The sequence below is a fragment of the Bufo bufo genome, chromosome 8 (assembly GCF_905171765.1).
Source record: "Bufo bufo chromosome 8, aBufBuf1.1, whole genome shotgun sequence".
NCBI lineage: Eukaryota > Metazoa > Chordata > Amphibia > Anura > Bufonidae > Bufo > Bufo bufo.
Window position 1 is genome coordinate 154,778,411 of NC_053396.1, and position 14,766 is coordinate 154,793,176.

Below are 14,766 nucleotides of genomic sequence, written 5' to 3' on the forward strand. Positions count from 1 at the left end.
TCCACAGTAGGAGATCAAGCGATTGCTACTGCTATCATCCTCATACCGCTGCATTGTTTCTGGGCAGCAGATCGCTGTTTAGACCGCACAATCTGCTGCCCAGAAATGATCATTTAGCTGCCTGCACCAGCGATCATTTCACCCGATGAATGAGCGTTTTGCTCGTTCATCAGGTGATCAGCTGCACCTTTAAACTGGCAGATTATTGGGAACAAGCATTCTTAGGAACATTCGTCCCCGATAATCTGCCCGACAGTCGGGCCGTGTAAACCTGCCATAACCGTAGCGGCTGTGCAATCCCGTTCATTTGAGTGAGCGGTGAGGCCTATTGAAACAGCTGATCTGCAAGGGTGCTGAGGCAGACGTAAAAAATTTTTGGTCCTAAAAAGACTCGAGAGAACGCCTGTGTATTTTAGTGCATGCGTTTTTGTTGCTTTTTTTTCAAGCCTTGTGTTTTTAAACCGGAATCTATCCCCCCCCCCCCCTTAATGAAATTTTCTCTGTAGATCTCTCTTAAAAATGCCATAGCAAAAAATAAATAACTACCCTAAAACGCAACATACATTGATTGCATGTTTTTTCAAACATGGGCAAAAAAACAATTCCTGTCTATGGATTAAAAATGCCAGCAAATGAACCGAAAAAAAATCACATCCAGAACATGCTGTGATACTGACACCCGAAAAAACCCACTGCTACGGATATACATGTTTGTACTGTTTTTCTAATTCCCATAGACTTCCATCTTTCATCTGGATACAGAAACCAGCCTTCTATTGATATTGTTGATGTCTTCTAGGATAGAGAGGAGCTGTTCCTGCGGGCGCTCTGTCTGTGCCATACCGTCCAGATGAAAGAAGAGTGTCAGACTGACGGACCCATTGCATCATCCGAGAGCAAATGCTCCTACGTCTCTTCTTCTCCCGATGAAATCGCTTTATTGACTGGAGCCAAAAAGTGAGCACAAATATATATTTTCTACAAATTGCTTTACATTCGCTGTCTCTTAATGCCTTTATACCAAACACCTCTTTGGGTCAAGCAGTGTCAGATCCCCCTACAGTACACCACAGAACACTCTACTTCTTCATAGGTCATCAATACCTGATCAATGGGAAGTCTAAATCCCGACACTTCGTTGGAGGGGGCCATGGTGCAGTGGAGGGCGCTGCAACCTCTTCCTCAGCCTGCGACGTCACATTCATTGGTCTCATGGCTTTTCTGCAGCTCAGTCCCTCTCAAGCAAATAGGATTGAGCTGCTGTACCAAACATAACTGCGAGTCAATGTACAGTGCTGTGCTTGGTATACTATGAAGAGGCCGCTTGTCCAGGCTACCTGGCACCTTCAAACGAATCGCCAGGGAGGCCAGGAGTCGGACCCCTTTTGATCAGATATATACTGCGCCTACGCCACGTGACGGATGAACGTTACTAGTGTTGAGAGAATTTGGTTTGGATCGCTGTATCTGAACCCGATTTGTTTGTAAACTTCGTTAACAATATAGCCTCCGTCCTACCATCAAATTTATGGGCTCCGCGGAGGTCTTTGCGAACTTGCACGACAAAGTGCTAAAATCCGAAGCTGAACTCTGCTTCCTGCCTCATTAACGAAGCCGAGTTAAGCTTCCAATAATTTTGACACTGTAATTTATGCGAATAAACAAAGTGTCACGTCATAGACCCGAGACAAAGCAAGTCTCGTGATGTTTGCCGCAAGTTTGCAAAGACCTCCGCAAAGCCCATACATTTTACGGTAGGACGAGGCTATATTGTTATCGAAGATTTGAAATTAATCGGGTTCGGATACAGCGATCAAAACCCGATTCGCTCAACACTAAACATGACGTCACATGGCCTAGGGAAAGCTGGAGAAGACCCCAGTGCGCTAGTGTGAGTGCCGGTGCCTTCTGAAACAGTTTATCGGCGGGGGTCCCAATCGGATACTGATGTCCTGTATGGAGGATAAGTCATCAATAAAGAGATCTCAGACCGTCCCTTTAAAAGGAGTTGGTTATCTGTAATAATATCTGAGTAGTTTTGAGAACTGCAAAAGTAAACCAAGCATCTGCGATAATATCTTGTAGGCAGAGAAACTGCCCAATAATCTTACAAAAACCTCTGGAAGAGCATGACATTGTGAATGGATTAAAATCCTTTTTTTTTTTTTTAAATCATGGATTTTTCTCCACCCTGTCCTCCACGCAGTGCAGCCAGTCTTGTATGTTGCCGAGGGCAGCTGTGATGTTGATCAGCGCTTCCTGCTCGGTCAGCAGACCTCACAAGTGTTGTATCAGGAACAGCTGTCCGCTTGCACAATCCAGCGCTCAGACGCTGCTCTTCCACCTCTGGTCACTACAGTTCATGTGAGGAGATGCCGCATGGTGTCGGCATCATTTGGGTCTTTTAGCTCCCCCTTCTGTTGATTTGTGAGAACATCACACGTTTCATATCCTGGTCCAGACTGCAGAAGGTGGACTTTTAAGCAAGCCGTATTCTTTTTAATCAGATACATTTTTATTATCAGTTTTTTGTCTTTCTCAAGCATCAATAAGACATTGTTTACAAATAATGGGCATGTACAATATCAATCATATATAGTATATACAATACACACCATATGACTATAAAAGACATGACCTATATCTATGCATAGAATCAAATGGAATATGCAATTTTAACATTAACCCGTACCCATCCATCAACAAGTAACTCTACAATCCCACCCCCCACCTAGACCCCTCAAGAGCAGGACACAATCATGGTGGTTTCTCTTCAGCTCCACATTCCTGGAGCGCCGGCACCATACTGATAAATCTTATATTAACAATCCGCATCAATTCCCAGTCACCTATATAGCCATACGGTATTATTATGCAACTCATGCACCATACCCTGTTTACATGTAGAACAGTCTTCAGCAATTATCAACATATATCCATCATATACATTACCAGTTGTGGGTTACCTCTTTTTACCTTTTTTCATACTCAGAATCACACCTCAGGTTTACATACAACCCCCTCCATTGACGTACTCAACGAGCACTCAGTAGGCTTCTTGTAAGCGCTAACCAAGGGCTACAACATCCAGAGTTATCAATCCAACTGCCCCAAATTGCCTCAAATTTAGACAGACATTTCCTTTTTTGATAGACACCCCTCTCAAGGCGAATCACTACATTTAATCTGGCTATATATTCTGAGATAAGTGGGGGCACTGTCTGGATCCATTTTGCCGCTAACGTTTTCCTCGCCTGATATAACATTCTCTCTATCCCAGTAGCTATTACAGATTGTATATTATCTTCTGGCAGTAAACCTAAAATGCAAGTTTTGGGGTCCAGCTTAAACTTGGTGCTATATACTTTGTTTATAAGATGTAATAAGCCGTATTCTGCTTAAAGATTTGGTGGTGGAGCATTTTAAAGGGACCCATCACGTTCAAAATTCAGTCTGATCTCCAGGCATCATGTTATAGAGCAGAAGTAGCTGCACACGTTGGATATTTTTAAGGAAATATTTCTTGGAATTTTTGGGCTAAGGAGTCCAGTTGCAGTCAGTGCTACTCGGTGATGACAGCCTTCCTTGTGTGCATACAGATATAATCACATACTAAAAACCGCCCAATGGACTCCTATGATCTAAAGGAGCTTTAAGTATACATCAGTGAATTACGGTATATGTTTTACTGGATTTCTCCCACAAAACTATATATAGCTTTTCCTACTGTATAACATGCTGCCTGCAGAGAGAACCGAATATTCAATGCAACAGGTTCCCTTTAAATGGAATCTGCCAGCTCTTTCTGGCATATCTAACAAATGGCAATGCATGTTAGGTCAGTTTAAAGGGGTTCTGTAAATAACGTACAAAACTCCTTTAATATCATCATAACTGTACCTTTTTTATGGTTAGTAGTTGTCAGGAAAAAAATTGAAGCTTGCTGGAGGTGAACCCCACATCTTGCGAGTGCCCAAGCTGGTTTCCATGAAGAGTCCAGGTCCACCTCTACACAAGTGCCCAGTTCTGCCTATTTTTCCTTCATGACCCCCCCCCCCCCTCCTCTGTGATGCCAGAAGCTAGCCAAAACACCACCTGTCTGCTCATCCTGCGTCTCAACAAAATCTTGCGCAGTTGACTGGCAGATTGCGGCGAGACGCAGAATGAACAGGCGGGCAGAGTTTTGGCTAGCTTCTGGCGTCACAGAGGAGGGGGCGGCACTGGGCACTTGCGTAGAGGCAGACTTCAGCACTTGCAAGAGGTGAGTAGAAGAGAAGTTGGGTTACCTCCTTGCACATCAGATGTTTGGTTGGGGCAACCAAAATCATCAGGTTTAGGCCTCTTGCACACAAACGTTTTTTTTCCTGTTTCCGTTCCATTTTTTGCATTCCGTATACGGAACCAATTATTTCAATGGGTCCGCAAAAAAAAACGGAAGGTATTCCGTATGCTTTCTGTTTACGTATTTCCGTTTTTCCGTTCAAAGATAGAACATGTCCTATTATTGTCCACATAACGGACAAAGATAGTACTGTTCCATCAGGGGCCAGCTGTTCTGTTCCGCAAAAAACGGAATGCACACGGACGTCATCTGTATTTTTTGCGGATCCGTTTTTTTGCGGACCACAAATACTGATAAAACCATACGGTGCCTTAGTCTATGTTTATCAGCTGCATATAGCCAGCTTTACACACACACTAGCTTAATTTGATAATGCCGAAAATACTGGAATTGTAGATATAATGTATATAGTCTTGGTATAACCAAAGCTGTACAGTATAGCTCCTCCTTATCTCCAGCTGTACAGTGCAGGTCTTTTTCGGCTGTAGAATTTATAGCTCCTCTTCATCTTCAGCTGTACAGTGTAGGTCCTCTTCGGCTGTACAGTGTAGGTCCTCTTCGGCTGTACAGTGTAGGTCCTCTTCGGCTGTACAGTGTAGGTCCTCTTCGGCTGTACAGTGTAGGTCCTCTTCGGCTGTACAGTGTAGGTCCTCTTCGGCTGTACAGTGTAGGTCCTCTTCGGCTGTACAGTGTAGGTCCTCTTCGGCTGTACAGTGTAGGTCCTCTTCGGCTGTACAGTGTAGGTCCTCTTCGGCTGTACAGTGTAGGTCCTCTTCGGCTGTACAGTGTAGGTCCTCTTCGGCTGTACAGTGTAGGTCCTCTTCGGCTGTACAGTGTAGGTCCTCTTCGGCTGTACAGTGTAGGTCCTCTTCGGCTGTACAGTGTAGGTCCTCTTCGGCTGTACAGTGTAGGTCCTCTTCGGCTGTACAGTGTAGGTCCTCTTCGGCTGTACAGTGTAGGTCCTCTTCGGCTGTACAGTGTAGGTCCTCTTCGGCTGTACAGTGTAGGTCCTCTTCATGTTCGGCTGTACAATAAAGGTCCTCTTCATGTTCGGCTGTACAATAAAGGTCCTCTTCATGTTCGGCTGTACAATAAAGGTCCTCTTCATGTTCGGCTGTACAATAAAGGTCCTCTTCATGTTCGGCTGTACAGTGTAGGTCCTCTTCATATTCGGCTGTACAGTGTAGGTCCTCTTCATGTTCGGCTGTACAATAAAGGTCCTCTTCATCTTCGGCTGTACAATAAAGGTCCTCTTCATCTTCGGCTGTACTGTATAGGTCCCCGCTGTTGTTATTATTGGGCACTACTAAATGTAGCATTTCCACAAATGACTTTACATCAGTGACTATTTGAAGAGTTTCTCATCTACTCCTTTTTAAAGAGGAGCCGTCACCTCTCCTGAAATGTCTGAAACATCTATTTTTATGGCTCTATGTTGTGCAATTCTTCCATTATTCCTACTAGAAGTTTATAAATTGCATGCGCAGTGTCCCTGCACAGTCTGACATAATCCAATAGGGACTGTGCAGGGACACACTTCCAATCAGCTTCACCCATTTTCATTGAATACTGAAGACAATTCGTTTGTAACTTCTAGCAGGAATAATAGAGGAATGTCAGAACACAGAGTCATAAAAAGAGCTGCTCCAGAACTGTTATTACATTGGGAATGCAAGTAGTTGCTAAAATAGCCAAGTCAGGAGCGGTGACAGGTCCTCTTCAAGGGAGATTTCATTCTAAGTATTTAAAGGCCAAGATCTGTCTCTACTTGGGATCACATTGCATTTATTGTCTTTTCAGGTATGGATTCACCTATATGGGGACTGAAAATGATTTCATGAAGGTGAAAAACCAAAACAATGAGCTGGAGGTGTAAGTATATTGGCCACTTGCTTTGGTACATTTTTGGTTATTGTCCCATAAGCAGGCAGACGTATAGAGATCCATGTGGCTGCTGAGAGACTGATGGTAGAGAGGGAAGTACATGGATGGATATGACTAGATGGATGATTGAGGAAACCAAGAGGAACTAACAGAGGAACTGAAGCAGAAGTCACTGCAGTATTTGTAGAAAATAAATGCTGCTGCCTTCAGCTCCACTCTACTTGGTTTGCATGGTTAGCAGTTGACTAGATGAAGGCACGCATTGCTTTCTTAGTTCCCCTTGGTTTCCATTTCATTCTCACAAATAAACAGGATCACCCTAGTCAGACCCCCGTTGGCGGTGTATCCTAGCAATATGCCATTGATGCCATGACCAATGTCAAAATCGAAAATCATGTAGTACATGACACTCTCAACCAGCCCTGCACCTCACATGGAACCAGAGACCCCTCCTCCCCATTTATTGCTTCAACTGTTCTGCTAGATTTATTTCGGGCTGGCAACTCAGGGGGCATGTCCTTTCTGCTGCAGCTATTTCCCTGTAATTGCCACAGCTTCTAACAGAAGATACGGCTGGTGAGAGTTGAAATGTTAAACTGAGCTTGTTCTACCACCTCATCAAGGTGGACAAGAAATAGGGAAAATAACGAACAGCAGGTGGAGCTATACAGATACATTTTATTGAATAGCTCAGGGACTATGCAGTTACAAAATTATTCAGATCCAGGTGTTAGTTTGAAAAATGTAGAATAATTTTCGTGACACAACTCCTTGGCGACCTCTGCTGTACATGTACGGCAGAAATCACCGCTTTCGCCACAGCCACCGGATTTGTGCTGTTTGCGGCTGATTGCATGCATTTAACTCCTCAGATGCCATGGTAAAATGTGACCACGGCGTCTGAGTGGTCTAGAAGTGGGATCCGCGCTCTCTTGCAACTTTAACAGCGTTTCCCGGCTGAGATCGGGGAAGCTGTTATGTTACGGTGATAGCCAGAAGCCTCAAGCAGCAGGTGGCAGCACTAGAATATGCCAATACAGGCCAGCAGGTGGTAGCACTGTATTGGTATATTGTAAATTAAGTGTTCTATGGTGGCTATATAGACATAACAGAACATAATGGGCAATCTAATGATTGGCAGTTATAGTCACAGAGGGTGATTTGTTTTAAAAAGTACAAAAAAAAAAAGTTTTTAAAAATATAAAAGGTCAAATCACCCCTTTCCCCAAAACAATAATGCATAACTAATAAAAAGAATACACATCACGGGCATCGCTGCGTGGGAAAACGCCCGTACTATTAAAATATAACAATATTTATCCCATACAGCGAATGACTTAAAAATAGCCCATTTGTCATTTTTTGTCACTTCACCTCCTCCCCCCCCAAAAAGTCCTAAAAAGTGATCACAAAGTGACACACACTGAAAAGTACATATTACCCACAACAAATGAACCCTCATATAGCTCTGTACACAGAACTGCAAAAAAGTTATAGGGGTCAGAATATGGCAGTGAAAAGAAAACAAGGTTTTTTATTTTTTTTGCCAGTATTAAAATCCAATAAAAACGATACAAGTGTTGTATTGTTGTAATGGAAAAATAAAAAAGTTATGGCTCTGTTAAGTGAAAAATAAAAAGGGAAAATCGCAAGTGAGAAATCCACATAACTGAGAACGTGTGTGTAGCTATGAATTGTTGTACTGACATTTTTATGGTGTTTTGTTCACCTCTGATATAAATGTCCCTGTTTTTCTTCACAGCTACCAGCTTCTTCATGTGCTGAACTTTGATCCTGTGAGACGGCGAATGAGCGTGCTTGTCAGAACGAACACAGGTAGTTCTGGGGAATGAAATCGACGTGATACTTTACACAGAAGTGCAATTTAGTGAACTGCGTCATTCAGTCTTCTGTAAATAAAGCTTATTCATTATATACTAAGATCACTGCTTGTGGTCAATGACCGGAAGCAGTCTTCTTTACATCTCATGACAGTCGTGACCATCATTACAGAGGGCTCTCATAATAGTCAGGTTCTGGTCCAGTGAGAGTAGAGTCCCACCAAACTATATATCGGTCTGCTCTATGACATGCCGCCTGCAGATTGCACTAAACTGCTTGCTGACAGGTTCGGGCCAACCCTATCAGTCTGTGCTTAAAGCCCTTTTCACATGAGCGAATTCAACGAGAGAGCACCCGTCCTGACCCCCCCCCCCCCATCACTGACGGGGTCACATAGCGTTATATTGATTTGTGATGCTATTTAACCCTTAGAGGTCTGGAATGTATTGTATAACACTGACCCAATGCTGTCAGTGTTATTCAATACATTCCAGAACTGTAAGGGTTACATAGCATCCCAAATCAATATAATGCTGTGCAACTCCGTCAATGCTGGGAGGTCAGGACGGATGCTCTCTCGTGTGAAAGGGGCCTAAGGGTATATTTTTCCAAGTTTTTTTTAATTTTTTTATTTTTTTACTTTGTTTGGAGTTTTCTTGCAGTTACCTATATGTTCTCCATATCATACTTTTCCATGGAAAGCAGTGACCAGTGGATTAAAGGGGTTGTCTCACCTCAGACATTGATGGCATATCTCTAGGATACGCCCACCAATGTCAGATGGGACCCGCACCTATCTATTTCCAGAACGGGGCCTCTGAAGCGAAGGGGAAGTGCGGCCACTCTCCATTAAGTGCTGGTTCTGCTATTTCCTGCAGTCCCATAGCGTTGATTGGAGAGGAGGCTGCACATGTGTCCATTCACCACTATGGTACTTCTGAAAATAGTGGAGTGCGCTTGCTCGGGTATTTTTGATACTCCCATAGTGATGTATAGGGAGTACACCGCGCATGTGCAGTGTGCTGTCCTTTACTTTGGGGGCCCCCGTTCTCAGAGGTGGGACCTTGTAGCTATCTGACATGGATGGCATATCCCAGCGATGTGCCATCAATGTGTAAGATGAGCCAATCCCTTGCGGATCCGCAAGACACCGATACGAGCCCGTGTGTGTGTGTTCCGCAATTTGCGGACCGCACGTGGCCGGCACTATCATTGAAAATGCCTATTCTTGTCCTCAATTGCGGACAAAAATAGGACATGCTCTATATTTTTTTGCGGGGCCGCGGACGGAACTGCCGTGTGCTTCCCGCATCTTTTGCCCCGTTAAAATGAATGGGTCCACACCCGTTCCGCAAAATTGCAAAACGGATGTGAACTCATTCATACGGTCGTGTGAATGAGCCCTAAGGATAACAGGGTACACTTATTAGAACTAGTATAAAGGAAAACTGGCCAAAATCCCCTTGGCCACCAATCAGGATGCTGCTTTCATTCTCCGAATTAATTCTGAAAGAGGAAAACTGGTTGGTTGGTTGGTTGTAGAAGACATTTTTCTAGGGCATCAGAGGAATTCGCCTGGTGGTCTGTGGCTTTAAAATTTTCCGTCCAGGCCCTTAATATTCATTTACTACTTAGGAAAAGCCTTCATAGGAGATGTGTTGGGTTCAGTTTGTGCATTATTCTTGGTTTCATGAAGAAAGAATGTATAAAAAGATTTCCAGCGAGCATTTGGACGCTAAATCTGTGTCCTGCTCATGTCCTAGACGAAGACGGACAGGAGAGGGTGATGATGATTAGCTTTGGGGTGGTCACTCGCACCGCTCCATATTTAGCTATGTTTACAATGGGGATCTCTCATTAAATGCTCTGCTTACTCCAGGGCTCAGCGGCACATTCCAGGTTACTGTCACATTGGTGATTTTTTTCTTCTTCTTTTGTTTCAGGCAAAATTTTCCTTTTCTGCAAAGGAGCTGACTCTTCGGTGTTTAATAGAGTGGTGCGGGAAGAGGTCGCGCGCATTAAGGTTCACGTGGAGCAGAATGCTCTGGTATGCTTGACATTTTGTCTTCTGCATGTCCGCACTGGAAGACGCATAAAAATGATAGGTGTAACGGGGCGAGCACACATTCATTACAGAGCACGTGACCTATATCTACCTGGAGAAAACGTATAGACACGCGCTGCTTCCCCGTCCTTTGACTGCAGGATATTTCATGACCTTCTGTAGTCAGACACAGACAGGGAGCCATAAACAGCAGGCGGCAGTCTGATTCACAGGAAAGCAGCAGAGAATCTTTCCTGCAGCAATAGTGATAGTAATGTTATATTCTGCTATTGGCAGAATATAGACAACTGTACATAGCAGCCTGTATCCTGCCGGAAGTTCTGCACTTTGCATAAAGTAGTATTTTATTTTGATGGAGAATTTTGTGTTTAACAAAAAAACAGCAATAATAGTCCTGTATAGTGGTACAATTTACAGATTGTCTATAGATATTACAGACATTAATGGTTAGGGAAGAAGCAAAGGGAAAAAGGAGGGAAGGGGAAGCAGAATAGTTAGGCATCAGAGACATTATTATTATTATGATATCACAGGTTAAAAGTAATTGTTCATAAAACCTTTTTGAACAAATAGAGATGACGATCCAAGTTCCCTTTCCTTTGCCATCTCAGTTTTTCTAAGCGTTCAATTCTGGTTATCGCCTTATACCAGTTGTTCATTGATGGGGGTTGTGTATCACACCACTTTCTGGGAACCCAAATCTTGGCAGCTGTAAAGTAGTATTTCCTATCATTTGGTTTCTTTTTAATTTAGTTTGCATGTGATTTCCTAATATATTCTTCAAAGCAATTTCAAATCTGCAGATTTAATGCAAAATTCTTCTTGCCGAGGACCGTTCTTCTACCCTTGACCAACACTTGTTTTGTGATGCTTTCAGGACGGATACCGGACTCTCTGTGTAGCCTACAAGGAGCTGGGCATGGAGGAGTATGAGAAAGTGCACAAACAGCTGGACGAGGCGAATATGGCTTTACAAGACCGGGAAGAGAAGCTGGCCCGAGTATTTGATGATATAGAAGACAGCATGCACTTACTTGGAGCTACTGCTGTAGAAGACAGGTCAGAGGCTTGTGCTCCATACCATACAGTGCAATACACTGCATACACTTTATTGGAAAGTTCAGCAGATAGCCGGTGTCCTCTGTGTTTTTTTTTTTTTTTTATACCTTAAAGAGTCTGTCACCAGGAAATTCACTAATAAGGGTACTTTCACACTAGCGGTTTTCTTTTCCGGCACTGAGTTCCGTCAAAAGGGCTCAATGCCGGAAAAGAACTGATCAGGATTATCCCCATGCATTCTGAATGGAGAGTAAGGCTACTTTCACACTTGCGTTTTTCTTTTCCGGCATAGAGTTCCGTCGCAGGGGCTCTATACCGGAAAAGAACTGATCAGGTATGTCCCCATGCATTCTGAATGGAGAGTAATCTGTTCAGTTTGCATCAGGATGTCTTCAGTTCAGTCGTTTTGACTGATCAGGCAAAAGAGAAAACCGTAGCATGCTATGGTTTTATCTCCGGCTAAAAAAAACTGAAGACTTGCCTGAATGCCGGATCCGGCATTTTTTCCCATAGGAATGTATTAGTGCCGGATCCATTCTTCCGGTATGCGCATGCGCAGACTGAAAAAAAGGTGAAAAAATAAATGACGGATCCGTTTTTGCCGGATGACACCGGAAAGACGGATCCGGCATTTCAATGCATTTTTTCGACTGATCAGGCATTTTTAAGACTGATCAGGATCCTGATCAGTCTTACTAATGCCATCAGTTAGGCCTCTTTCATACTTGCGTTGTTGGGATCCGGCATGCACTTCCGCTGCCGGAGGTGCCTGCCGGATCCGGAAAAACGCAAGTGTACTGAAAGCATTTGAAGACGGAGCCGTCTTCCAAATGCTTTCAGTGTTACTATGGCACCCAGGACGCTATTAAAGTCCTGGTTGCCATAGTAGGAGCGGGGAGCAGGGGAGCGGTATACTTACAGTCCGTGCGGATCCATGCGCTTGGGGCGCCCTGACGTCACTCTGGAGCGCCCGGGGAGCCGCACGGACGGTAAGTACACTGTTCCCCCGCTCCCCACTACACTTACCATGGCTGCCAGGACTTTAGCGTCCCGGCAGCCATGGTAACCATTCAGAAAAAGCTAAATGTCGGCTCCGGCAATGCGCCGAAACGACGTTTAGCTTAAGGCCGGATCCGGATCAATGCTTTCCAATGGGCATTAATTCCGGATCCGGTCTTGCGGCAAGTGTTCCGGATTTTTGGCCGGAGCAAAAAGCGCAGCATGCTGCGGTATTTTCTCCGGCCAACAAACGTTCCGTACCGGAACTGAAGACATCCTGATGCATCCTGAACGGATTTCTCTCCATTCAGAATGCATTAGGATAATCCTGATCAGGATTCTTCCGGCATAGAGCCCCGACGACGGAACTCTATGCCGGAAGACAATAACGCAAGTGTGAAAGGGCCCTTAGCATACATTTTGCCTGATCCGGCAGGCAGTTCCGGCGACGGAACTGCTTGCCGGATCTCTCTGCCGCAAGTGTGAAAGTAGCCTAATCCGTTCAGGATGCATCAGGATGTCTTCCGTTCAGTCGTTTTGACTGATCAGGCAAAAGATAAAACCGCAGCATGCTACGGTATCTCCGGCCAAAAAAACTGAAGACTTGCCTGAATGCTGGATCCGGCATTTTTTTTTCCATAGGAATGTATTAGTGCCGGATCCGTCCTTCCTGCGCAGACCAAAAAAAAGTTGAAAAAATAAATGCCGGATCCGTTTTGCCGGATTACACCGGAAAGACGGATCCGGCATTTCAATGCATTTTTAAGACTGATCAGATCACTCTGCCGCAAGTGTGAAAGTACCCTAAACCAGACACAATGCCTTGTAGCACTGGGGCTCGACTGGTCCTGTCCATCAAGTAGAGGGAGGGACTGGAAGGAGGGGCAAGGGTGCACAGAGTGTTTTGGGCCCACCCTTGGTGCACTTACCTGCATATTTGCATATGAATTAAAAGTACTTTTCTCCAGAATGAGGCAACAGATTGCTAAGGGCTCATGCACATGACCGTGGTTTTGGTCCGCATCTGTTGCGCATTTTTTGCGGAACGGACCCATTCACTTCAATAGGGCCGCAAAAGATGCAGGCAGCACACTGTGTCTGTCCACATTTGTATAACGTTTTTCGCCTCCATTTGACAGATATGTTAGAGAAAAAAAAAAGATATAAAAGTGCAGCACACCACGTTCTTGTGTCCTGCAGAATCTGGTAAAAAAAAGAAATAAAAAAAAAATGTACTTTTTTTTTTTTTACAACCTCAGTCTAAGGTATCCGTTTAACATAAATGTTTTTTGTATACGTTAAACAGATGGAGAAAACGCGATGTGAACCCAGCATTAACAGAGATGTAACTATATGAGGGCTTGTTTTTTGTTGGATGAGGTGTATACATCCATGGCACCATTTTTGTGGTTTATTTAACTTCTTGAATAGCAATTCTGACATTGTTTCTTGTGTTATTTTCTCACTACTTGCTGTCAGGTAAAAATAATAAGCTAAGGGGAATCCTTCAGCAGGAAATTCACAGTTAAACCAGGCACAATGCTCTGCAGACTGTAAAGAGAACGTTTGCTTAGTGATCTGTTGCTTCATTCGTTGCTTTTAATCCATATACAAGTGAGCCGTGCGTACGCAGCCAGTGCACTGAGGGCGGGTCCAGCCATTCTGTGCACCCTGCCCCTCCGTCTCACCTGTCTTTTAATCCTATATGTTGTCTGCTCAGCCTCCTGGTTTTGTCTTGTGAGACTCCACGCTTTCTCGCAGGACACCTACTTGTTAGATACTGGATCAAAGGAATTTCGGATAAAACGCACGGATGCAATGTTCCATCTAGATACAGTTCTTGTGTATATGATGTGGAGCACACAGGAGCGATGGGTTGTGCAAATTAGAGTTGTTGCGATACCAAATTTTTGATTCGGTTTCGATACCATGAAAAAGTATTGCGATACTCGATACCATTCGATACCACGCGAAAAAAATAAACAAAAAAAGCCACGTGCATTCCTCATTTTTAAAAATGGCGAATCGCGCAGTTTTTATTTTATTTTTTCTGTTCCGGCATTCACCACCTAGATTTTTTTTTTATATTTTAATAGTTTGGACTTTTCTGACGTGGCGATGTAATATGTTTATTTATATATTTTATATGTGAAATTGGGAAAAGGGGGGTGATTTATACTTCATATTTTAGTGTTTTTTTTTTTTTCACTTTTTATTTAATAACTATTTCCCCCCTTAGGGGCTAGAACCTGGGATCTTTCATCCCTTTTCCTATTCACCCTGATAGATCTCTATCAGGGTGAATAGGACTCCACACTGTCCCTGCTGCTCTGTGCTTTGTGCACACAGCATCAGGGATGTTACCATGGCAACCAGGGCTTCTGTAGCGTCCTGGCTGCCATGGTAACCGATCGGAGCCCCAGGCTTACACAGCTGGGGCTCCGATCAGAAGCTGCCACTGCACCACCAATGAGGGGGAGTGGAGAGGTCCCTGTGGCCACTGCCACCAATGATTTTAATACTGGAGGGTTGAGAGGGGCCGGCGCACTGTGCCACCAATGATTTTAATGGGATG

General features: G+C 44.0%; 1 protein-coding gene across 6 annotated transcripts in view; it reads left to right on the forward strand.

The window, feature by feature from the left end:
• Positions 1-14,766, forward strand: part of ATP11C (ATPase phospholipid transporting 11C) — a 166,853-nt gene that overhangs the window by 97,625 nt on the left and 54,462 nt on the right. For all 6 annotated transcript variants that reach the window (XM_040405866.1, XM_040405864.1, XM_040405867.1 and 3 more), the window contains exons 14-18: positions 800-957; positions 6,143-6,214; positions 7,989-8,062; positions 10,012-10,115; positions 11,011-11,192. In XM_040405866.1, the coding sequence (XP_040261800.1) occupies positions 800-957; positions 6,143-6,214; positions 7,989-8,062; positions 10,012-10,115; positions 11,011-11,192 (590 nt within the window). The remainder of the gene's footprint in view (positions 1-799; positions 958-6,142; positions 6,215-7,988; positions 8,063-10,011; positions 10,116-11,010; positions 11,193-14,766) is intronic.